The sequence below is a fragment of the Salvelinus alpinus genome, chromosome 6 (genome assembly GCF_045679555.1).
Source record: "Salvelinus alpinus chromosome 6, SLU_Salpinus.1, whole genome shotgun sequence".
In the NCBI taxonomy this organism is placed as follows: domain Eukaryota; kingdom Metazoa; phylum Chordata; class Actinopteri; order Salmoniformes; family Salmonidae; genus Salvelinus; species Salvelinus alpinus.
The window spans coordinates 52,486,811-52,513,537 of NC_092091.1; the positions used below are offsets into that span (position 1 = coordinate 52,486,811).

The 26,727-nt window shown below is 41.4% G+C and overlaps 1 protein-coding gene and 1 non-coding gene across 3 annotated transcripts; both read right to left on the reverse strand.

Moving 5' to 3' along the window:
• On the reverse strand, nucleotides 1-26,727 carry map9 (microtubule-associated protein 9). 2 transcript variants are annotated; one of them, XM_071406949.1, is made up of 14 exons: nucleotides 26,552-26,727; nucleotides 26,179-26,255; nucleotides 15,356-15,440; nucleotides 14,610-15,170; nucleotides 14,182-14,408; nucleotides 12,659-12,770; nucleotides 11,006-11,073; nucleotides 10,511-10,581; nucleotides 6,387-6,549; nucleotides 4,479-4,568; nucleotides 4,012-4,173; nucleotides 1,827-1,972; nucleotides 1,337-1,472; nucleotides 1-251 (listed from the first exon to the last, which is right to left on the reverse strand). In XM_071406949.1, the coding sequence occupies exons 2-14, from the start codon at nucleotides 26,251-26,253 to the stop codon at nucleotides 132-134; spliced, it is 2,016 nt and encodes a 671-aa protein (XP_071263050.1). In that variant the 5' UTR covers nucleotides 26,254-26,255; nucleotides 26,552-26,727; the 3' UTR covers nucleotides 1-131. The 2 variants fall into 2 exon arrangements, with proteins under 2 accessions (XP_071263050.1, XP_071263051.1); XM_071406950.1 differs by lacking the exon at nucleotides 26,552-26,727 and adding an exon at nucleotides 26,385-26,510.
• On the reverse strand, nucleotides 1,733-1,808 carry trnaa-agc (transfer RNA alanine (anticodon AGC)). The gene has a single exon. It is a non-coding gene; the product is annotated as a tRNA-Ala (tRNA).

Genomic DNA, 26,727 nt, shown 5'->3' on the forward strand with positions numbered 1-26,727 from the left:
TTCCAAAAATCATTCTAATGAATTTTATACAATTTCATAAATAACACAATTTCAGTCATGATAAAAACATACAACAATCTAAATATGCAAACTCCATATGTATCAACATAAATCCATAGGCTGTGCAGGGATTATTTTCCAAAAGGCACAGTTTTACTAGGTGGACTCCAAGGGGGAGGTGGATCGTCTTGTAGAATAGCTTGTATCTGTCTCTCCTTCCTCTGTCTTGTCTGTTGGCGTTCTTTCCTTCTCTGTAGGAGAATTGCAGACAACATAGTAAGTAGCTAAATTGGCAGAAAATGTAATTTTCAACATGGCGGGTTGGGTTCAATTCGAATTGAAGTCAGTAAATTCAGAAAGTGACTTGAATTTGTCAATGTAAAAAAATATTTGTTTTTACTTCAAGCTGTCATCAAGGGTGGCGACTTTGAAGATATACAAAATATTTTGATTTGTTTAACACTTTTGGTTACTACATGATTCCATATGTGATATTTCATAGTTTTGATGTCTTCACTATTGATAAAACAAAAACAAATATATATATAAAAAAAAACATACATTTCAGAAAAAAGGCTGTAACATAACAAAATGTGGAAAAAGTCAGGGGGTTCTGAATGCTTTCCGAATACACTGTATACTGTATTTTGGTCAATGCCACTGCAACATTGCTCATCTTAATATTTATATATTTCTTAATTCCATCCTTTTACTTTTAGATTTGTCTATTGTTGTGAATTGTTAGATACTACTGCACTGTTGGAGTTAGGAACACAAGCATTTTGCTACACCGGCAATAACATGCTAAATATGTGTATGTGACCAATAAAATTTGATTTGTCATTTCTGTATAACAAAACGATTGACGATAAAGTTGCCTCCTTTACAAGGGGGTCAATAGGAAAGATTTGTGGGCGTGGTCGAGGGGAATTCCTTATTATTACGTGAATACCGACTGGGACTATAAAGCTGCTTAAATGTGGTCTGTGTGCATACACTACCGTTCAAAAGTTTAGGGTTACTTAGAAATGTCCTTGTTTTTAAAAGAAAAGCACATTTATTTGCCTTTTAAAATGATACACTTGGATTAGCTAACACAACGTGCCATTGGAACACAGGAGTGATGGTTGCTGATAATGGGCCTCTGTACGCCTATGTAGATATTCCATAAAAAATCTGTCGTTTCCAGCTACAATAGTCATTTACAACATTAACAATGTCTACACTGTATTTCTGATCAATTTGATGTTATTTTAATGGACAAAAAATGTGCTTTTCTTTCAAAAACAAAGACATTTCTAAGTAACCCCAAACTTTTGAACAGTAGTGTACATACCAGCCATTTTTCATACATCTCCAAGGCCATCCTATCCTTCTCTTCTTTTTCGTATCTCTCCTCCTCCTCTTTGATCTTCTCTTTCCGACGCTCCGTTTTCACTTTTTCATGGACAACATCCTTCTTCCTTTCATTCCTATGTAATTTCCAGGGGAAGAAAAAAAGCAATTGTATAGTTTTGATTCAATCACATCCTGTATCTATGCCAATACTGTAACGTCCTCTAGTGTAACTGACCAATACATTTCTATCTGTGATTTTAAAGAGCTTTCATCAAAGCTTGTTACTTTAAAAAAGATCTGCCACTGATGTTTGAAAAGTAATATGCCACTTAGCAGGCACATTTACCCAAGGTGACAGTCTACAGTAGTCTGCATACATTTTAATATGTTTATGTGATCCCTGCAGGAATTGAACCCACGACCTTGACATTGCTAGTGCCACGCCTTAACCAATTGGGCCACCAAGGACCACCATTTGATGCTCTCACCAATTAGAAATGGCAGATATGGAATCTCTCTTTCTCTCCTCTTCCGTCTCTTCTTTCTTCTGTTTTTGTTTATTTTCAACCTCCTTCTGTTTCCTGTATTTCTCTTTGAGAAGTTCATCATGACCCTGCTTCCACTTTTCAAAAACCTGCAGGGACATACATTCATAAAGATATGAATAAATGCAGATAATGTTTGCATAAATGCAGATAATGCATTGAGATATATTCTGTGAAGCTTAATAACTACTTAAAGGCCCAGCGCAATCAAAAATGCAATTTGACTGTGTTTTATATAAACATTTCCACACTACCAGGTTGGAATAATACTGTGGAATTGAGAAAATTATGATAATGCCCTTTTAGTGTAAGAGCGGTTTGAAAAGAGTGCCTGAAATGTCAGCCTGTTTTGGTGGGATAGAGTTTTGGCCTGACATCACCAGTCGGTAAATTAGTTATTAGACCAATAAGAAAGAGTTCCAAACCTCTATGCCAATAACACCTAGTTTTCAGCTTTCCCTTCCCCACTCAGACCCCTCCCAGAATGTTGCTCTTTGCTAAGCTTTTTGACCTGGGTACTTAACTTCTTTGATATAGGGGGCAGCATTTTCACTTTTGGATGAATTGCGTGCCCATAGTGAACTGCCTCCTACTCTGTCCCAGATACTAATATATACATATTATTATTACTATTGGATAGAAAACACTCTGAAGTTTCTAAAACTGTTTGAATGATGTCTGTGTATAACAGAACTCATATGGCAGGCAAAAACCTGAGAAAAAATCCAAACAGGAAGTGAGAATTCTGAGACTGGTCAATATTCAACTCATCGCCTATTCAATTCCCTGTAAGATATGGATCTGTTTGCACTTCCTACGCCTTCCACTAGATGTCAACAGTCTGTAGAACGTGGAATGAAGCCTCTAGTGTGATGTGGGGCCGGATGGGAGGTGTTTCAGTCATTGGTCTGGCAGAATGCCAGTTCCTGGTCATGCGCTTTCCTCATGATATTGCCTTGCGTTCCATAACTTCTACAGACATGAAGGAATGCTCCGGTTGGAACGTTATTGGATATATATGATAACAACATCCTGAAGATTGATTCTCTACTTAGTTTGACCAGATTATTCGACCTGTTATATAACTTTTTGAAGTTTTCGTCCGAGTTCGCCTGCATCTGCGCGAGCATTTGGACATGTGCACTAAACATGCTAGCAAAAGTAGCTACTTAGACATAAGTAATGGACATTATCGAACAAAACAACGATTTATTGTGGAACTAGGATTCCTGGGAGTGCATTCTGATGAAGATGATCAAAGGGAATATTTATGATGTAATTTCGTATTTCTGTTGACTCCAACATGGCGGAGAAATTTTGTTATTTTTGAGCGCCGTCTCAGATTATTGCATGGTGTGCTTTTTACGTAAAGTTTTTTTGAAATCTGACACAGCGGTTGCATTAAGAACAAGTGTATCTTTAATTCTATGTAAAACATGTATCTTTCATCAAAGTTTATGATGAGTATTTCTGTTATTTGACGTGGCTCTCTGCAATTAAATTTCGCCGGATATTTTGGAGGCATTTCTGAACATGGCGCCAATGTAAACCGAGATTTGTGGATATAAATATGCACATTATCGAACAAAACATAAATGTATTGTGTAACAGGATGTCCTATGAGTGTCATCTGATGAAGATCATCAAAGGTTAGTGATTCATTTTTTTGTGACTACTATCTTTTGCTGGGAAAATGGCTGTGTTTTTCTGTGGCTATGTACTGAGCTAACATAATCGTTTGGTGTGCTTTCGTCGTAAATCCTACCGTCCCACATATCCCAGAGAAGTTAATTGTCACCCAGAAATTATTTTATATTGAGATAAAAATGGCTGCTTCGGACCTCGAACCACAAACTGGTGCATCAGCCACCTATTAGCATACCCCGTTCAAAACGCACTTCAATATATTGTCTTGCCCATGGCACACATACACAATCCATGTCTCAATTATCTCATAGCTTAAAAATCCTTCTTTAACCTGTCTCCTCCCCTTCATCTACACGGATTGAAGTGGATTTAACAAGTGACATACAAGAAGGGATAATAGCTTTCACCTGGATTTATCTGGTCAGTCAATGTTATGGAAAGAGCAGGTGTTCTTAATGTTTTGTACACTCAGTGTATATACCTTTTTAGCAGATTCCTTTTTCTCTTCTTGTTCATAAATTTCTCTTTGCTTCTTTTTGATCACGTCTTGCTTTTCTTTGACTTTTGCTTTGATGACTTCGGTTTTCATTTCTTTCCAAGCCTCATAAGATGCCTTGGCGTCATCTATCTTAGCTTGCTCATCCTGTGGACAGAGGTAATCATGTGTTATTTGAGGATTTGCTGTTTTCTTCTTGTATCGTTTACTATTAATACATGAGGTGCTCTTAAGACCTACAGGACCTAAAAATTATTTATAATGCATACCTTGGGCGGAAAGGTAATTCTTAAAATAAATGATCTCAATAGTGTTCATTCAACTATCTGAATAATTTTTTAAAAATCTATAAATTGATTATTGAAATATTATTCTGTAAATAAATTTACACAATTGTTCATTTTAAAACAGAGAATCTTTAAACTTTTAAGATGCAGTGCCAGCATTTTCACCTTTCTCCTCTTCTCTTCCTTTAATGTTTGTTCCTCTTTCTTTGTTTGCATTGTCTCTTGCAACTTCTCCCCTTTTTTTTTCAGCCATTCCTGTCATTTTCAGAAAATGGTTATGGTACACCTCATCAAACTAAGACAAACAGTCACATTTGACAAGTTTTTAGATGTAGATACAAACATTTAGATAATTATATATATGCACAGTGATGAGGTAAGGTAGATACAGTGCATTCGGAAAGTATTCAAACACCTTTACTTTTTAAAAATGTTATGTTACAGCCTTATTCTAAAATGTATTTAATAAAGAATGTTCCTCATCAATCTATAGACAATTACCCCATAAAGACAAAGCGAACACAAGTTGTTGTTTTTTTTGCAAATGTATTTAAAATAATAAAACACAGATACCTTATTTACATAAGTATTCAGACCCTTTGATATGAGACTCGAAATTGAGCTCAGGTGCATCTAGTTTCCATTGATCATCCTTGAGTTGGATGTTTTTACAACTTGTAGTCACCGGTGGTAAATTCAATTGATTGAACATTATTTGGAAAGGCACACACCTGTCTATAGATGATCCCACAGTTGACAATGCATGTCAGAGCAAAAACCAAGCCATGAGGTCGAAGGAATTGTCCGTAGAGCTCTGAGACAGGATTGTGTCGAGGCACAGATCTGGGGAAGAGTACCAAAAAATGTCTGCAGCATTGAAGGTCCCCAGGAACACAGTGGCCTCCATCATTCTTAAATGGAAGAAGTTTGGAACCACCAAGACTCTTCTTAGAGCTGGCCGCCCAGGCAAACTGAGCAATCAAAGGAGAAAGGCCTTTGTCAGGGAGGTGACCAAGAACCCGATGGTCACTCTGACAGAGCTTCAGAGTTCCTTTGTGGAGATGGGAGAACCTTCCAGAAGGACAACCATCTCTGCAACACTCCACCAATCAAGCCTTTATGATAGAGTGGCCAGACATAAACCACTTTGCTTGGAGTTTGCCAAAAGGCACCTAAAGGACTCTGACCATGAGAAACAAGATTCTCTGGTCTGATGAAACCAAGATTGAACTCTTTGGCCTGAATGCCAAGCACCACGTCTGGAAAAAACCTGGCACCATCCCTACGGTGAAGCAAAGTGGTGGCAGCATCATGCTGTGGGGATGTTTTTCAGTGGCAGGGACTGGGAGACTAGTCAGGATCAAGGGAAAGACGAACAGAGCAAAGTACTGAGAGATACTTGATGAAAACCTGCTCAAAAGTGCTCAGGTCCTCAGACTGGGGCAAAGGTTCACCTTCCTACAGGAAAACACAGGAGTGGCTTCAGGACAAGTCTCCCAAGGACATCTCTGGAGAGACCTGAAAATAGCTGTGCAACCTGACAGAGCTTGAGAGGATCTGCAGAGAAGAATGGGAAAAACTCCCCAAATACAGGTGTGCCAAGCTTGTAGTGTCATTCCCAAGAAGACTTGAGGCTGTAATCGCTGCCAAAGAAGCTTCAACAAAGTACTGAGTAAAAGGTCTGAATACTTATGTAAATGTGATATTTCCGTTTGTATTTTTTTTAATACATTTGCAAAAATGTATAAAAACTTTTTTTCTGCTTTGTCATTATGGGGTATTGTGTGTAGAATAATGAGGGGGGAAACTATTTAATCCATTTTAGAATAAGGTTGTAACGTAACAAAATGTGGAAAAAGTCAAGGGGTCTGAATAGTTTCCGAATGCACTGTATCGTAAATTAATAATCACAACGGAGACACAAAAGATACCATTTCATCTTTCTCATATATTCTGCATAGGGCCCAAAGGTTTTCTGCTCAGGACACATGGTCAGGGAAAACTCCTGCCCCTTTTCACAATTATCACAATTATGCATATCTACAAAGTCATCCAATCAAATCCTGCCCATACCTGGTATATGGCCGCCCTGAGAGAATCTGCAGATCCGGGCTCTGCTTTCTTTAGCTGCACTTTACGATCCAGAACTTTCAGCGACCCCAAGTATTTGGACTCTGCTGTGTATGAACACACACTCTGCGACTTTCGGGAGCTTTTTGTCAGAGAACTTGAGGGCCTAAGGAAATAAAAAGAAAATAGGAATGACCAAGGTTAACCAGAAATGAAAATGATCCCCATGCATTTCTTGTAGTTATCAAATCAAATTTTATTGGTCACATATACATGGTTAGCAGATGTTAATGCGAGTGTAGCGAAATGCTTGTGCTTCTAGTTCCGACCATGCAGTAATATCTAACAAGTAATCTAACAAGTAATCTAACAATTTCACAACAACTATACACACAAGTGTAAAGGAATGAATACGAATATAAATAAATATATGGATGAGCGATGGCCGAACGGCATAGGCAAGATTCAGTAGATGGTATAGAGTACAGTATATACAGTGGGGAGAACAAGTATTTGATACACTGCCGATTTTGCAGGTTTTCCTACTTACAAAGCATGTAGAGGTCTGTAATTTTTATCATAGGTACACTTCAACTGTGAGAGACGGAATCTAAAACAAAAATCCAGAAAATCACATTGTATGATTTTTAAGTAATTAATTTGCATTTTATTGCATGACATAAGTATTTGATCACCTACCGACCAGTAAGAATTCCGGCTCTGACAGACCTGTTAGTTTTTCTTTAAGAAGCCCACCTGTTCTCCACTCATTACCTGTATTAACTGCACCTGTTTGAGCTCGTTACCTGTATAAAAGACACCTGTCCACACACTCAATCAAACAGACTCCAACCTCTCCACAATGGCCAAGACCAGAGAGATGTGTAAGGACATCAGGGGTAAATTGTAGACCTGCACAAGGCTGGGATGGGCTACAGGACAATAGGCAAGCAGCTTGGTGAGAAGGCAACAACTGTTGGCGCAATTATTCGAAAATGGAAGAAGTTCAAGATGACGGTCAATCACCCTCGGTCTGGGGCTCCATGCAAGATCTCACCTCGTGGGGCATCAATGATCATGAGGAAGGTGAGGGATCAGCCCAGAACTACACGGCAGGACCTGGTCAATGACCTGAAGAGAGCTGGGATCACAGTCTCAAAGAAAACCATTAGTAACACACTACGCCGTCATGGATTAAAATCCTGCAGTGCACGCAAGGTCCCCCTGCTCAAGCCAGCGCATGTCCAGGCCCATCTGAAGTTTGCCAATGACCCTCTGGATGATCCAGAGGAGGAGTGGGAGAAGGTCATGTGGTTTGATGAGACAAAAATTGAGCTTTTTGGTCTAAACTCCACTCGCCGTGTTTGGAGGAAGAAGAAGGATGAGTACAACCCCAAGAACACCATCCCAACCGTGAAGCATGGAGGTGGAAACATCATTCTTTGGGGATGCTTTTCTGCAAAGGGGACAGGACGACTGCACCGTATTGAGGGGAGGATGTATGGGGCCATGTATCGCGAGATCTTGGCCAACAACCTCCTTCCCTCAGTAAGAGCATTGAAGATGGGTCGTGGCTGGGTCTTCCAGCATGACAACGACCCGAAACACACAGCCAGGGCAACTAAGGAGTGGCTCCGTAAGAAGCATCTCAAGGTCCTGGAGTGGCCTAGCCAGTCTCCAGACCTGAACCCAATAGAAAATCTTTGGAGGGAGCTGAAAGTCCGTATTGCCCAGCAACAGCCCCGAAACCTGAAGGATCTGGAGAAGGTCTGTATGGAGGAGTGGGCCAAAATCCCTGCTGCAGTGTGTGCAAACCTGGTCAAGAACTACAGGAAACGTATGATCTCTGTAATTGCAAACAAAGGTTTCTGTACCAAATATTAAGTTCTGCTTTTCTGATGTATCAAATACTTATGTCATGCAATAAAATGCAAATTAATTACTTAAAAATCATACAATGTGATTTTCTGGATTTTTGTTTTAGATTCCGTCTCTCACAGTTGAAGTGTACCTATGATAAAAATTACAGACCTCTACATGCTTTGTAAGTAGGAAAACTTGCAAAATCGGCAGTGTATCAAATACTTGTTCTCCCCACTGTACATATGAGATGAGTAATGTAGGGTATGTAAACACTATATGAAGTGGCATTGTTTAAAGTGACTAGTGATACATTTATTACATCCAATTTTTAATTATTAAAGTGGCTAGAGATTTGAGTCAGTATGTTGACAGCAGCCACTCAATGTTAGTGATGGCTGTTAAACAGTCCGATGGCCTTGAGATAGAAGCTGTTTTTCAGTCTCTCGGTCCTCGCTTTGATGCACTTCTGGATGATAGCGGGGTGAACAGGCAGTGGCTCGGGTGGTTGTTGTCCTTGATGATTTTTTTGGCCTTCCTGTGACATCGGGTGGTGTAGGTGTCCTGGAGGGCAGGTAGCTTGCCCGTGGTGATGCCTTGTGCAGACCTCACTACCCTCTGAAGAGCCTTGCGGTTGTGGGTGGAGCAGTTGCCGTACCAGGCGGTGATACAGCCCGACAGGATGCTCTCGATTGTGCATCTGTAGAAGTTTGTGAGTGTTTTCGGTGACAAGCCAAATTTCTTTTGGCTTGCTTTGGCTGCGCCTTCTTCACCACGCTGTCTGTGAGGGTGGACAATTTAAGTTTGTCCGTGATGTGTACGGCGAGGAACTTAAAAAACTTTCCACCTTCTCCACTACTGTCCCGTCGATGTGGATTTGGGGCTGCTCCCTCTGCTGTTTCCTGAAGTCCACGATCATCTCCTTTGTTTTGTTGACATTGAGTGTGAGGTTATTTTCCTGACACCACACTCCGAGGGCCCTCACCTCCTCCCTGTAGGCCGTCTCGTTGTTGGTAATCAAGCCTACCACTGTAGTGTCGTCTGCAAACTTGATGATTGAGTTGGAGGCATGCATGGCCACGCAGTCATGGGTGAACAGGGACTACAGGAGAGGGCTGAGAACGCACCCTTGTGGGTCCCCAGTGTTGAGGATCAGCGGGGTGGAGATGTTGTTTCCTACCCTCACCATCTGGGGGCAGCCTGTCAGAAAGTCCAGGACCCAGTTGCACAGGGCGGGGTCGAGACCCAGGGTCTCGAGCTTAATGACGAGTTTGGAGGGTACTATGGTGTTAAATGCTGAGCTGTAGTCGATGAACAGCATTCTTACATAGGTATTCCTCTTGTCCAGATGGGTTAGGGCAGTGTGCAGTGTGATTGCGTCATCTGTCGACCTATTGGGGCGGTAAGCAAATTGGAGTGGGTCTAGGGTGTCAGGTAGGGTGGAAGTGATATGTGACTAGTCTCAAAGCACTTCATGATGACGGAAGTGAGTGCTACTGATAGTCATTTAGCTCAGTTACCTTAGCTTTCTTGGGAACAGGAACAATGGTGGCCCTCTTGAAGCATGTGGGAACAGCAGACTGGGATAGACTGGGATTGATTGAATATGTCCGTAAACACACCAGCCAGCTGGTCTGCGCATGCTCTGAAGACGTGGCTAGGGATGCTGTCTGGGCCGGCATCCTTGTGAGGGTTAACAGGTTTAAATGTTTTACTCATGTTGGCTGCGGTGAAGGAGAGTCCGCAGGTTTTGGTAGCGAGCCGTGTCGGTAGCACTGTATTGTCCTCAGAGCGAGCAAAGAAGTTGTTTCGTTTGTCTGGGAGCAAGACATTGTGGTCTGCGACGGGGCTGGTTTTCTTTTTGTAGTCCGTGATTGACTGTAGACCCTGCCACATACCTCTCGCGTCTGAGCCGTTGAATTGCGACTCTACTTTGTCTCTATACTGACGCTTAAGCTTGTTTGATTGCCTTGCGGAGGGCATAGCTACACTGTTTGTATTTCGGTCATGTTTCCGGTCGCCTTGCCCTGATTAAAAGCAGCAGTTACGTTTCAAACAATGTCATAGTATTTGAAAATAGAATGGAATATCATGTTGCAGTACTGTATAGTAGTTATTAACCTACCAATAATGGAAGATTTTTTTGCATGAAGCATACTACTATCCTATAGTTTGCAAAGTATAATATAGTTTGAGGCCATGGGTAAATAGAAAAGGAAGGATTTCCCTGCAAGATTTAGATAAATGTAGAGAAATATGGTGTTTACCTGGTGTCGATAGAGTTCTCAGTCACATGGCTGAGTCTGCTTATATGATCTGGGTGATCCTCTGAATCGTCCTGAGAAGAAGCAGCATGAATCACCTACATGAAAACTCCTGGACCTTATCACAATCATGCACTCTCAATAAGTTTTCTAATCTGTCAATTTTCTGTAAATCCCACTAGCTAAAACAGTGTGGTGAGGATTTTAAGGAAAGAGAAAGTTATAGCTCAGTTTAGTTTTAGGTTAAAATGTCCCTCAATGCAGTCTATAAAAATGACATGATTTTTACTGGATGGAGCCTTTAATGAAACCTGAAACTGTGGTTGGATGTAATTTTATACTGGTGAGTATGGTTTATTTTCCAAAATTATTACAAAGTGCGGTGAAGCTATTACTTTAGGTATACGATAGGCAATACAAAAATATCAGATTTCTTAAGTCAAATCAGATGGCATCTCAATAACAAAGCAAATTAAAAAACTGTAGTAGATTACTTACTTGATATTCTTCAAATGATGTGGAGTATTTTCCATCCTTTGCCTTGCTGTCTTCTGAAGTATGTCCATCTGTAAAAAGAGATGGAGTTTTTAGAATGTGTTGGATGTTGTCCATGTTGTCCTTCTTGAAACAACTTACACAACTAAACCCACTATAGCAATGTTTACGCAGTGTCTTTGTTTATAACCTTCTACCTGGGCACACACAATACCTATCTGAAAAATTCTACCTATGAGAGGGGTAGTAGTACTGGACCAAGTAGTACTGTTGTTAGGTTTTTACAGGGAAAGAACTGCTGTGTGAATATCGCAATGCAGGTTCTATTGAATCAAGTCCAAATTCATATTTTCAACAAAAAAAATGTAATACTGTAGCTCACAAATGCGTAGCGTGCATCAGGTAAACACGAGTCATATACAGTAGAAAACTTGACAGACTGACCAGGTGAATCCAGGTGAAAGCTATGATCCCTTATTGATATCACTTGTTAAATCCACTTCAAATCAGTGTAGATGAATGGGAGGAGGCAGGTTAAAGAAGGATTTTTAAGCCTTGAGACAATTGAGACATGGATTGTGTATGTGTGCCATTCAGAGGGTGAATGTGCAAGAAAGAAAAAAAGTGCCTTTGAATGGGGTATGGTACTAGGTGCCATGTGCACCGGTTAGTGTGTCATGAACTGCAATGTTGCTGGGTTTTTCACACTCAACAGTATCATGTGTGTATCAAGAATGGTCCACCACCCAAAGGACATCTAGCCAACTTGACAACTGTGGGAAATATTGGGAGTCAACATGGGCCAGCATCCCTATGGAATGCTTTTGACACCTTGTAGAGTCCATGCCCTGACAAATTAAGGCTGTTCTGAGGCCAAAAGGGGTTGCAACTCAATATTAGGAAAGTGTTCCTAATGTTTTGTACACTCAATGTAAATAGAGTTAGGCCAATGTGTCTGAATGTGTCGAGTGCCACTTTTTCCTCCATAGCCCTTGCTAAGTGATAATTAACGCTTCTGCATTGTGCTGTTTATTTCTAATAGTTTTCAAAACCTATGAAGATGTCCAGTGAAAGCAGATATGCTTTCACTGTTGACACTACAACACAGTACAGACTTGGATACACATTATCCTGAATGCTAATCAATAAAAATAAAAAAATCTTAAATTCGCTGCTGTTTTCCTTGTTTACAGCGGGTCATTTCATAGAGAACTGTCGGAGGCGCTCTTGTATTGCATCACCAACATTACAAGAATAAGGTTCTCAAGGTTATATGGGCGCTAGCATGGCGGCCGCTCTAAAACCTGGCCTAACTCTCTCTATATATGGCTCTGAGGTAAACACTAAGGGGAAGTTTCCAACCAGACCCAGAATAAATCTATGCCTGGACTAAAAAGCATGCTTATGAAAGAATCTCCCTTGAGCGTGCTTTTAGTAGAGTAGACTAGGTTTGGGCCTGTGAAACCAACCTAAACTTGCTTTTAAGTCTAGGACTAGGTTTAATCTGTGTCCGGGAAACTGCCCCAAATGTTTATTTCTGCTTAAATTACAGATAGCTAACAATACTTGCAGCTGGATGTAGGCCTATCGGTTGTTTTACTTTGCACACTTAAGTGCTTTTTAGCGAGCAGAAAATGTCACCCATGCTCTTCTTACCTCCACTCCAGGTGCCGTCAGTAGATTTGTACAGCGAGTTTGACTGCCGACCTACGGTTGAAGAGGACGATTTGCGGAGTATAGATGAGATGGAGTGGTCTCCTACGTGGCCCTGTGGTGAAATACAAAATTACAATGACTTTATTGTCCAATGTGAATCCGAAATGTGCATTTTTGTCGTATCGTCATTATCCAAAAGGTTGTGATAAGGGCCAGCTAATCGATGGTGCCATTGTTTTTGACTACTATTACTACATTAACATTACAGCCTTATCTAACTGATCTATATGCCGCAGATTATTATGACCTCTCCTCAAATGTGTTACGATAGCGACAGATGTTAGATAGTATAAATCGGAGTTGAAAAAGAATGGCCATTCCTCGCACCTCCGACCCTTAAGAACTTCTGACAATCTGAAAGGACTGAGACAGGTATAAGCAACATGGCGAAAATCCCACTCTGTCCATCTGCAGCAAAGGTAGAGCTACTTTCAAAATCCATATCGTTTATACCTATCCCAAGGCACTAGCAGCAGGGTCATAGAAATTGACCACTAGTATAGATAGTCTACATCTTTATTATCCCTAGTCTACATCTTTATTATCCCTACTCTTGTATAATCTACAGGTAAATGCCAAAATAAAGGAAACAAACATAAGTGTCTTAATTAGGTCGTTGGGCCACCATAAGCCGCCAGAACAGCTTCAATGCGCCTTGGCATAGATTCTACAAGTGTCTGGAACCATTCTTCCACAAGAAATTCCATCACTTGGTGTTTTGTTGATGGTGGTACATAAGTGTTCGATTGGGTTGATCTCTGGTGATTGAGACGGCCTTGGCATATCATGAAACATGTTGAGCAGTCTGTCACTGTAGCTCCTGTCAAACGTGCCCAAACAATCACCCCTCTTTCAAAGTCACTGAGATCTCTCCTTCTCACCATGGTAGAAAAAATTATGACAACTGGGCCTGCCCAGCATTTTATACATTAATTTGATTTATTTTACCTTTATTTAAATAGGCAAGTCAGTTAAGAACATATTCATATTTTCAATGACGGCCTAGGAACAGTGGGTTAACTGCCTTGTTCAGGGGCAGAACGACAGATATTTACCTTGTCAGCTCGGGGATTCTATCTTGCAACCTTTCGGTTACTAGTCCAACGCTCTAACCACTAGGCTACCTGTCGCCCCATACATTACCCTAAGCATGATGGGATGTCAATTCCACACCTGTGTGGAAGCACCTGCTTTCAATATACTTTGTATCCCTCATTTAATAAAAGTGTTTCTTTAATTTTGACAGTTACCTGTATATCTCTTTACAATTATATGGTGTCTTAGCCTGGCCCCAGGTATACTGTCTTGCCAACTCCTACTGTATGGTTATAGTCAAGCCAAGCAACAATGTCCATCCGACAAAAACAATAGGAGTTGGCAAGATGGCACAAACAAACCTGGCACCAAGTTACCCGTTTCTGGTCCAGGTCAAAGTATCAATAAGACAACATCACGTTACTCACTTGTCGACTATGACTCCTGGCAGATGTTTTGCTAGATGAAGGGGTGGGGGTGCTGGCCATTTCACCCTGGTCAATAGAGGAAAGGGAGATGGACACAGAGGAGGTGGGGGGTCTGCTAGGAGGAGTTTCCTTGTCCACGGCGACAGGCTCCGCCTCGGTTTGACTGCTCACCCTCAGGATCCTCTGCCTGGGTTTGGGTCTGGGCGGCTCATTCTCGACAACGCTGTCTGAATGGGGAAGGGATTAGACAATAATATCTAATAATTCCTAAGACTATAGCTACAAACAGATATGATAGCTGTCACGAATAAGATAATGAATCAATGTCGCCCACAAATTGTGTCATGACCATATCAAATACATCATACATAACATTGTGCATATTGATGACAGGAACAAGCTATGAATTGAAGGAGATTTGGAGAAACCTGTCAAGGATGCACATCTGTTGAGTGGCAGTGGAGTAGCTAGCTTTCCTTTTCCTCCAGTCCCCGATTCTTTGCTCTTCACACTATTTTCAGACGGCAAGGGCAATGGGGTTTCCAACAGACCACCATTAGATGGCAGGGGCAAGGGAGAATCCCAATGGCTGTTGTTCTCCGAAGTTGATTGTAATGGGGATTCTGTTTGACTTGGTTGCGAGAGTAGGGAAAGAGGAGATTTCAACTGACTGTTCTGTGATGCCGAGGATTCTGTGTAGTCTTGGTGAGGGTTTTTAAAGTGCAGTGAGGGTAAGGAGTCCGAATCCTTCTGGTCGCTGCTACCTCCAATAAAGCCGTCTGTTTGTTCATTTTTAAGTGGGTCAGGTGTTGCCAAATCTTGTAAGGGGGAAGTGGACTTTCGCGTCTTCATGAACGACACTCTCGTCGGCCTTTCGCTTTCCTCCTCGTCATCCGACAGGTTGAAGTCATTGATCTTGGCTTTCTTCTTTCCCGCCTTGAAGGTATCGATTCTCTTTTTTCTTGAATTGAGAAGTTCTTTCAACACATCTAGGAAAATATTACAAACACATCCGTCAGTAATTTGGTGGTCAACTTATAACAGTGTTGCCTAATGTAAAAGGTAGCTGGCCAATATGAACTGATATTGTGCAATAGGGGGATTTAAGAGCACTGAAGTTCAGATTTCGAGTGATCGATGTATGTGCCACTCATTAGTATGACTAATTTCTTACCATCTTCATCAAAGTCATCTGAGTAGGAGTATTGGTCAGTCTTTTTTTTACTTGCTCTACCAGAAACAGCTGCCTCCAGCTCATCCTAAGAAAGGGGGGGTGCAACTCAATATTAGGAAGGTGTCCTTAATGTTTTGTACTCTCAGTGTATTTCAAAGCACAGACCATTTTAAAACCGTTTTGTTCATAGGCTACTTCTGTCTAACGGCCAGGATAAAAAAGACGCACCTATGCGATACTGCCAAATCAGCCTTGATTAAGGGCAGGGTAGATTATGCTTGGTTTTTAATCAAATTAAAGAAAAATGGGGGGAAACCAACTGTTTTGTTATGTTTCTAAATACGAGATTCACCGGCACAAAAGGCACATCTCTCCTTCCATGGGCACTGTGTGCCATGGCTGGATAGGCTGCGCTTCCGCTCTCAAAATCCATGCCATTATCAACTGCGCTACGTTAAGACCTGCTTTTTGTGGGTCTTAACTTCTCATTAGCGCTGCTTGAAATAGTCCCTTTTGCGCTTCTTTGTAAGAACACCTCAAATATTACCACCCCTCCCACCTCAGCGCATGAGTGCTGATGTTAGACATCAGCGTTGGGGCTGGAAAATGACGAAATTGCAAAACCAACGTGCATTTGACACTTGCGTCTACTATACAGCACATTACCTCTTTTGTTTTCCTTTTTGTATATATATATATATATACAGTGGGGAGAACAAGTATTTGATACACTGCCGATTTTGCAGGTTTTCCTACTTACAAAGCATGTAGAGGTCTGTAACAAAAATCCAGAAAATCACATTGTATGATTTTTAAGTAATTAATTTGCATTTTATTGCATGACATAAGTATTTGATACATCAGAAAACCAGAACTTAATATTTGCTACAGAAACCTTTGTTTGCAATTAAAGAGATCATACGTTTCCTGTAGTTCTTGACCAGGTTTGCACACACTGCAGCAGGGATTTTGGCCCAATCCTCCATACAGACCTTCTCCAGATCCTTCAGGTTTCGGGGCTGTCGCTGGGCAATACGGACTTTCAGCTCCCTCCAAAGATTTTCTATTGGGTTCAGGTCTGGAGACTGGCTAGGCCACTCCAGGACCTTGAGATGCTTCTTACGGAGCCACTCCTTAGTTGCCCTGGCTGTGTGTTTCGGGTCGTTGTCATGCTGGAAGACCCAGCCACGACCCATCTTCAATGCTCTTACTGAGGGAAGGAGGTTGTTGGCCAAGATCTCGCGATACATGGCCCCATCCATCCTCCCCTCAATACGGTGCAGTCGTCCTGTCCCCTTTGCAGAAAAGCATCCCCAAAGAATGATGTTTCCACCTCCATGCTTCACAGTTGGGATGGTGTTCTTGGGGTTGTACTCATCCTTCTTCTTCCTCCAAACATGGCGAGTGGAGTTTAGACCAAAAAGCTCTATTTTTGTCTCATCAGACCACACGACCTTCTCCCATTCCTCCTCTGGATCATCCAGATGGTTCTTGGCAAACTTCAGATGGGCCTGGATATGCGCTGGCTTGAGCAGGGGGACCTTGCGTGCGCTGCAGGATTTTAATCCATGGCGGCGTAGTGTGTTACTAATGGTTTTCTTTGAGACTGTGGTCCCAGCTCTCTTCAGGTCATTGACCAGGTCCTGCCGTGTAGTTCTGGGCTGATCCCTCACCTTCCTCATGATCATTGATGCCCCACGAGGTGAGATCTTGCATGGAGCCCCAGACCGAGGGTGATTGACCGTCATCTTGAACTTCTTCCATTTTCTAATAATTGCGCCAACAGTTGTTGCCTTCTCACCAAGCTGCTTGCCTATTGTCCTGTAGCCCATCCCAGCTCTCTGGTCTTGGCCATTGTGGAGAGGTTGGAGTCTGTTTGATTGAGTGTGTGGACAGGTGTCTTTTATACAGGTAACGAGTTCAAACAGGTGCAGTTAATACAGGTAATGAGTGGAGAACAGGAGGGCTTCTTAAAGAAAAACTAACAGGTCTGTGAGAGCCGGAATTCTTACTGGTTGGTAGGTGATCAAATACTTACGTCATGCAATAAAATGCAAATTAATTACTTAAAAATCATACAATGTGATTTTCTGGATGTTTGTTTTAGATTCCGTCTCTCACAGTTGAAGTGTACCTATGATAAAAACTACAGACCTCTACATGCTTTGTAAGTAGGAAAACCTGCAAAATCGGCAGTGTATCAAATACTTGTTCTCCCCACATATATATATATATATGATTTTGTCATCAATCATTTGAACTCTAACATTTTTGGGCTGGCCAACTAGAGAGTCAAGACTGAGCTGGCCCTTAAAGGGCGCCAAGACACTGGGATTTTGAGTCCGAGAATTTTGGATGGAGACAACGCTTTTTAAATAGGAGTCATCTGTTGCCATATGATTGACAACAGATCATGACTGACCGACAAAAAAAAAAAAAAGGTCCCTCTTATCAACGATAATAGTTGATTTGAGTTGTACTTTTGATGGACAAAAGTGGACAATGATGTACGTCATACAATTTTATCCATGTTAATGTGTCTCCGTGGGGCCGAAACCTAACCCAGTAAGTTTGCTGTCTCCAAGGTACACATCAAACACCTGGTGCACATAAAAGTATCACGTTAATGTAAACATTCTGACAGATTACAGATCATTTAGCCAGGCCTTGCCTTTGTCATGACTCTTTTCGAGTCATTTCATGTTGAGTTTGATTAACCGAAGCTCTTCTAAACCCAAATAGTCCTCGCATTTGATACACTTTTGGAAACATATGGAACTTAACTTTCAAATCAGCGATAAATTAAATAAAAATAAAACTACTACACACGTTTATAGGGTTATGGTTAGCATTCCCACATGGCCATATCTCCCATGTTACAGCCTGTGTTTACGGAAGACAGAGGGACCACTAGTGCTAATTAGCTATCTAGCATGCTCCGAACACCTTTGTGTAATGGAAGAAGGCCGCCAGAAACGTGTGGTACCACTCAATACTTTTATAAATATCAATTTTGTGATGCTTACTGTGTACCTGTGCTTATACTGATTGTTTCAGAATTGTCAGAATTCATTGTTTTTGTGTAAAATGCTACTTTTATTTCAGCACCCAAAGAAAAGCTTAAAAGTTACACAGGACAAACATAGGTACAAGGTAAGCATTAAATAATGGACATTTTATAAGTATCGACTGATAGCGGTACACTCCGCAGACACTCATTGCAACTCCATTGAGATGTGGGCCTATAATGGAGTTGCGTTTACTAAGCTAGGCCTATACCTTCAAGCCACAGATGAAAGGTAGGCTCTCTTTGTTCTAGCCTATGACTTACCCTCATGAAAAAAATACTACAGTTTACCATAGAATACTAGAGTACTTACTACAGAATTCTGTAGTAAAGTGTAGTATACTGTAGAATACTACAGTATTATCCACTCAAAAAACACTGTAGTAAAACTACAGTAATGTACGCAAAAACACTACAGTCCAGTCAATTTGCATAAAGGCCTACCCTGCCCATTCCCCTCCTGCATATCCCAATTTGTGCCACCCATAAGTGAGAAACCTACATACATGCCAAGTGTAGACCATATATTGTGTTACCTACAGGTTATAGAAAAGAGCATAAGCTCTTTACTGTCTGTTTAGATCCCAGTCCTACCTACCTACAGGTTATGGAAAATTTGCTCTTTTAGTATTTCTCCAATAGGTTCATAAATGTTTTTTAAACAATACAAAACATACACATACAAACGACAACATCAACTACATCACCCCTGCCCAGACCCACGAGCACACACTCCCCATCTCCAGCGCACGCATCACTTTCCGCCACATGGCCTGAAACTGCACCATATTGTTTCTCTCCATAGCCCAAGTACTTTCAATATTTAAATAATAATTCATTTGATTTTTCCATTGTGTTAATGATGGCAGATTGATTTCCATGTTTTGAGTAGAGGTTGACCGATTATGATTTTTCAACGCCGATACCGATTATTGGAGGACCAAAAAAGCCGATACCGATTAATCGGCCGATTTTTTACAATGTATTTGTAATAATGACAAGTACAACAATACTGAATGAACACTTATTTTAACTTAATATAATACATCAATAAAATCAATTTAGCCTCAAATTTGGTTTAAATAATGCAAAAACAAAGTGTTGGAGAAGAAAGTAAAAGTGCAATATGTGCCATTTCAGAAAGCTAACGTTTAAGTTCCTTGCTCAGAACATGAGAACATATGAAAGCCGATGGTTCCTTTTAACATGAGTCTTCAATGTTCCCAGGTAAGAAGTTTTAGGTTGTAGTTATTATAGGAATTATAGGACTATTTCTCTCTATACGATTTGTATTTCATATACCCTTGACTATTGGATGTTCTTATGGGCACTTTAGTATTGCCAGTGTAACAGTATAGCTTCCATCCCTCTCCTCGCCACTACCTGGGCTCGAACCAGGAACACATCGACAACAGCCACCCTCGAAGCAGCGTTACCCATGCAGAGCAAGGGGAACAACTACTCCAAGTCTCAGAGCGAGTGACGTTTGAAACGCTATTAGAGCGCACCCCGCTAACTAGCTAGCCATTTCACATCAGTTACACCAGCCTAATCTCGGGAGTTGATAGGCTTGAAGTCATAAACAGCGCAATGCTTGAAGCTTTGCGAAGAGCTGCTGGCAAAACGCACTAAAGTGCTGTTTGAATGAATGCTTACGAGCCTGCTGGTGCCTACCATCGCTCAGTCAGACTGCTCTATCAAATCATAGACTTAATTATAACATAATAACACACAGAAATATGAGCCTTAGGTCATTAATATGGTCGAATCCGGAAACTATCATCTCGAAAACAAAACGTTTATTCTTCAGTGAAATACGGAACCGTTTCCGTATTTCATCTAACGGGTGGCATCCATAAGTCTAAATATTCCTGTTCCATTGCACAACCTTCAATGTTCTGTCATAATTACGTAAAATTCTGGAAAATTAGTTCGCAATGAGCTAGGCGGCCCAAACTGTTGCATATACTCTGACTCTGTGTGCAATGAACGCAAGAGAAGTGACACAATTTCACCTAGTTAATATTGCCTGCTAACCTGGATTTCTTTTAGCTAAATATGCAGGTTTAAAAATGTATACTTCTGAGTATTGATTTTAATTAAGGCATTGATGTTTATGGTTAGGTACACGTTGGAGCAACGACAGTCCTTTTTCGCGAATGCGCACTGCAACAATTATATGCAACGCAGGACACGCTAGATAAACTAGTAATATCATCAACCATGTGTAGTTATAACTAGTGATTATGATTGATTGATTGATTTGTTTTTTATAAGATAAGTTTAATGCTAGCTAGCAACTTACCGTGGCTTCTTACTGCATTCGCGTAACAGGCGGGCTCCTCGTGAGGCAGGTGGTTAGAACGTTGGATTAGTTAACCGTAAGGTTGCAAGATTGAATCCCTGAGCTGACAAGGTAAAAATCTGTCGTTCTGCCCCTGAACAAAGCAGTTAACCCACCGTTCCTAGGCCGTCATTGAAAATAAGAATGTGTTCTTAACTGACTTGCCTAGTCTAAATAAAGGTGTAAAAAAAAAAATGTAAAAAAAAAAGAGTCAAAATTGGCGTCCAAAATACCGATTTCCGATTGTTATGAAAACGGCCATTCCGATTAATCGGTCGACCTCTAGTTTTGAGTATACGTTTTTTTCAAGATGAGTTATGAGAAGAGAATCGTCCAACCCATCGGGTATCTCACTACACCCCCATATGGCATGTCTTCAAATATGCAGACAAACGGATGAACAGTACATTTACATAGTGATATTTCTGACAGCCAACTTTCTAGCTCCGCCCACACAAATTCCGGAATTTATACTATTCCCAGAAAGCATGGATTATTAATTTACACTTAAGACGTGACTGCCATTGTGCTGTAGAATTCGTGAATTTCAAATCAAATTGTATTTGTCACATGCGCCGAATACAACAGTTGCAGACCTTACAGTGAAATGCTTACTTACAAGCTCTTAACCAACAATGCAGTTAAGAAAAATACAAAAAAAGTAACAAATAAAAGTAACAAATAATTAAAGAGCAGCAGTAAAATAACAATAGCGAGGCTATATACAGGCGGTACCGATACAGAGTCAATGTACAGGGGCATCAATTAGTCGTGGTAATTGAGGTAATATGTACACGTAGGTAGAGCTAGTAACTATGCATAGATAATAACAGAGAATTGCAGCAGCGTAAAAAAAGAGGGGGTGAAGGGGCAATGCAAATAGTCTGGGTAGCCATTTGATTAGCTGTTCAGGAGTATTATGGCTTGGGGGTAGAAGTTGTTTTGAAGCCTCTTGGACCGAGACTTGGCGCTCCGGTATCGATCACCATGCGGTAGCAGAGAGAACAGTTTATGACTAGGGTGGCTGGAGTCTTTGACAATTTTTAGGGCCTTCCTCTGACAACGCCTGGTATAGAGGTCCTGCATGGCAGGAAGCTTGGCCCCAGTGATGTACTGGGCCGTACGCACTACCCTCTGTAGTGCCTTGCGGTCGAGGGCCGAGCAGTTGCCATACCAGGCAGTGATGCAACCCATCATGATGCTCTCAATGGTGCAGCTGTAGAATCATTTCAGTCTCCTGAGGGGGAATAGGTTTTGTCGTGCTCTCTTCACAATTGTCTTGGTGTGCTTGGACCATGTTAGTTTGTCGGTGATGTGAACACCAAGGAACTTGAAGCTCTCAACCTGCTCCACTACAGCCCGCCGATGAGAATGTGGGCGTGCTCTGTCCTCCTTTTCCTGTAGTCCACAACATTCTCCTTTGTCTTGAGGGAGAGGTTGTTGTGCTGGCTCCACACGGCCAGGTCTCTGACCTCCCTATAGGCTGTCTCGTCATTGTCGGTGATCAGGCCTACGACTATTGTGTCATCAACAAACTTAATGATGGTGTTGGAGTCGTGCCTGCAGTCATGAGTGAACAGGGAGTACAGGAGGGGACTGAGCACGCACCCGAGGGGCCCCCGTGTCGAGGATCAGCGTGGCGGATGTGTTGTTACCTACCCTTACCACCTGGGGGTGGCCCGACAGGAAGTCCAGGATCCAGTGGCAGAGGGAGGTGTTTAGTCCCAGGGTCGTTAGCTTAGTGATGAGCTTTGAGGGCACTATGGTGTTGAACGCTGAGCTGTAGTGAATGAATAGCATTCTCACATAGGTGTTACTTTTGTCCAGGTGGGAAAGGGCAGTGTTGAGTGCAATAGAAATTGCATCTGGTTATCTGTTGGAGCGGTATGCAAATTAGAGTGGGTCTAGGGTTTCTGGTATAATGGTGTTGACGTGAGCCATGACCAGCCTTTCAAAGTCATTCATGTCTACAGACGTGAGTGCTACGGGTCGGTAGTCATTTAGGCAGGTTACCTTAGTGTTCTTGGGCACAGGGACTATGGTACTCTGTTGAAACATGTTGGTATTACAGACTCAGTCAGGGACAAGTTGAAAATGTCAGTGAAGAAACTTGCAAGTTGGTCAGTGCATGCTCGGAGTACACATCTTGGTAATCTGTCTGGCCCTGCGGCCTTGTGAATGTTGACCTGTTTTAAGGTCTTACTCACATCAGCTACAGAGAGCGTGATCACACAGTCGTCCAGAACAGCTGGTACTCTCATGCATGTTTCAGTGTTACTTGCCTCGAAGCGAGCATAGAAGCAATTTAGCTCGTCTGGTAGGGTTGTGTTACTGGGCAGCTCGTGACTGTGCTTTCCTTTGTAGTCTGTAATAGTTTGCAAGCCTTGCCACATCCGACGAGCAGCGGAGCCGGTGTAGTACGGTTCAATCTTAGTCCTGTATTGACACTTTGCCTGTGATGGTCCGTCGGAGGGCATAGCGGGATTACTTATAAGCTTCCGGGTTAGAGTCCCACTCCTTGAAAGCGGCAGCTCTACCCTTTAGCTCAGTGCGGATGTTGCCTGTAATCCATGGCTTCTGTGTCACTGTGGGGACTACGTCATTGATGCACTTATTGATGAAGCCAGTGATTGATATGGTGTACTCCTCAATGACATCGGAAGAATCCCGGAACATATTCCAGTCTGTGCTAGCAAAACAGTTCTGTAGCTTAGCATCTGCTTCATCTGACCACTTTGTTATTGACCGAGTGCTTCCTGGTTTAGTTTTTGCTTGTAAGCAGGAATCAGGAGGATAAAATGATGGTCAGATTTGCTAAATGGAGGGTGAGTGAGAGCTTTGTACGCGTCTCTGAGTGTGGAGTAAAGGTGGTCTAGAGTTTTTTTCCCTCTGGTTGCACATTTAACTTGCTGATAGAAATGAGGTAAAACGGATTTAAGTTTCCCTGCATTTAAGTCCCCGGCCACCAGGACGCCACCGCTGGATGAGCGTTTTTCTCTTTGCTCATGGCCGTATACAGCTCATTGAGTGCGGTCTTAGTGCCAGTATCGGTCTATGGTGGTATGTAGACAGATACGAAAAATACAGATGAAAACTCTAGTTAGATAGTGTGGTCTACAGCTTATCATGAGATACTCTACCTCAGGCGAGCAAAACCTCGAGACTTCCTTAGAGTTTGTGCACCAGCTGTTGTTGACAAATATGCATAGGCTGCCCCTTGTCTTACCAGAGGCCGCTGTTCTATCCTGCCAAAAAAGCTTAAAACCCGCCAGCTGTATGTTAATCATGTTGTCCTTCAGCCACAAATCAGTGAAACACAAGATATTACAGTTATTAATGTCCCGTTGTTAGGATATACATGCTCGTAGTTCGTCTATTTTATAATCGATTAATTGTACGTTGGCTAATAGGACCGATGGTAAAGGTAGATTACCCTCGCGGCGACGGATCTTTACAAAGCACCCGGACCGTCGTCCACGATATTTCCTTCTTTTCCTCCTGCGAATGACGGGGATGAGGGCCTTGTCGGGTGTCTCGAGTAAATCCATCTCATCTGACTCATTAAAGAAAAATTAGTTGTCCAGTTCAAGGTGAGTAATCTCTGTTCTGATGTCCAGAAGCTCTTTTCGGTCATAAGAGACGGTAACAGCAACATTATGTTCATGCGAACAAACAAAATAACACGGGTTCACTAATGTGAGTGGGCCATTGCCAGAGGAGAGAGAGCGCGACATTTCAGCAGCAGGTATGAAATAATGCCAGACAACAGACAAACTAGATAACCAATTCAAAACATAACCAGCAAGAAATTGCTACAAGTTAACTACAGCTAAAGTATTGGTGTCGTTGTCGCCTTTCCACCGGCACTGTAGATAACCTAAATAATATAAACGCAAGAATTTCAAAGATTTTGCTGAGTTACAGTTCATGTAAGTATATCAGTCAACTGAAATAAATTCATTAGGCCCTAATCTATGGATTTCACATGGCTGGGCAGGGGCACAGCCATGGGAGGGCGTAGGCCCACCCACTAGGGAGCCAGGCCCAGCCAATCAGAATTATTTAAGACAGAAATACTTCTCATCGGATGGGATCAGGCACAACAGCCTTCCAGTGTCAATAATGCTTACTCGTTCATTATACTATAATAATAGTCATTAAAATTTGGTTAAAAGTCATGGAAAATGTGTATAAATCCTTAACAGTGAATAATCAGAAGTTTCTATTGCATAATGTAATTTGTGAATTTTGGTGAACATTTTCTAATGGATCGACATGGAAAAAGACAGCTCCTGTACTTTCATCCCAAGTCAAGCACTGTCTCTTTTGTATAATAAATGTGCTTATACTGGATTAAGTGTACATTTTTGTTAACTGTAATTTCGTTATGTTCCAACTTTCTTGTGCCAACATCAGTTCTTGGTTACAATAGTTTATGTTTTTTTCGAGGAGTCATTTGGATATCTTCCCTATCATATAAAAATCATTTTCTGACTCAAATAAGATTCCCTTATTAAGATAGTTCTGATGTCCAAAATATTTCAAATCGAAATGTTAAGATATGTAACTTTTAAATTGCATGTATTTGAAACTATCGACATTGGTCAGTCCATAATTACTTTTTAATTGTGTCATGGAAATACATGTATTTCCTGTTAATTTAGGGTTTCTATGCCTTTAGTTTTCCATGTGGACAAATTTATTGGTGAATTCTGAAAAGCTATCCAAAGATTGTTCCTTAAGGTTGTGTTTTTAGGAAATGATATTTCTTGTTTTTTTATAATTATGGCCTACCCCGGCCAAACCCTAACGACGCTGGGCCAATTGTGTGCCGCCTTATGGGACTCCCAATCACGGCCGGTTGTGATACAGCCTGGAATCTAACCAGGGTCTGTAGTGACGCATCTAGCACTGAGATGCAGTGCCTTAGACCGCTGCACCACTCGGGAGCCCGTATTCTTGTGGAATACGTTTTTTTTTCTGCCATATTGTTATAGTGTTCTTATCTATGAAGTTGTTCATATTTAAAAACGTAACTCCAGTAGGTTTCCTCAAGGAGAATGCCACCACTTCTATGTCAAAGATAATAAAACAAAAACCCTATAGTAAATACTACAGTAACATCAGCAAAAACACAACAGTAAATACTACAGTATACTACAATCTGCAAAAACATTACATTATTTACTATACTAGTTATTTTACTACAGTATTTATACTATAGTTAACTGTAAATACTACAGTACATACTAACGTTACAGTATACAGTGAATACTATAGTACTTATATCATAGTATACGGTAGTATTTTTTCATGTGGGTATAGGCAGTTAGGCATATAACGACTACGTTAGTCATGCGTGCTGAGCAGAGACAGTAAAAAACAGGTGTTGAACAAGCTGTTTATAGCTACCTGAAAAGTTGTTCTCCTCGACAGCTTCGGGCTTTTGGTGTAAGCCAGTGTTGTGCTGAAGTCTTTATCTGCCATTCCTGGAAATCAAAAAGTTATTTTGAGATGCCAGCCATGTGAATAGCTTAGTTAGCTAGCCAAGCTATTTTAATTTGCAAGCTACTGTAGCTATTTGAGACAAAACGCCTGGCCATACAAATCAATGTTACCTTGGTTATCTCTGGTTTTGAATAAGCTAACGTAAGCTAGCTCACCCAGCCCACTTTTATCTTTCTAGGGAAAACGTGATTTAGCTAAAAATGCAAGAAATATCCTGCTATCTCATGAAAAACAACTATCTAGCTGTATGCTAACGTTAGCTATTTAATCTTTATACCTCAGTTGGTTTGATCTTGTTTGTCAAGAAGGTAGTGTGTTGCTAAAACAACATGTTTCACAGAATGAGGGGATTCTCTTAATCTGGCCTGGGCGCCCGGGTTTTCGTAGTTTGCAGCGGGTAAAAACGATGGCATTCGTTTTGGACCAGACTGCCTCCACCCCCCCGTGTCACGT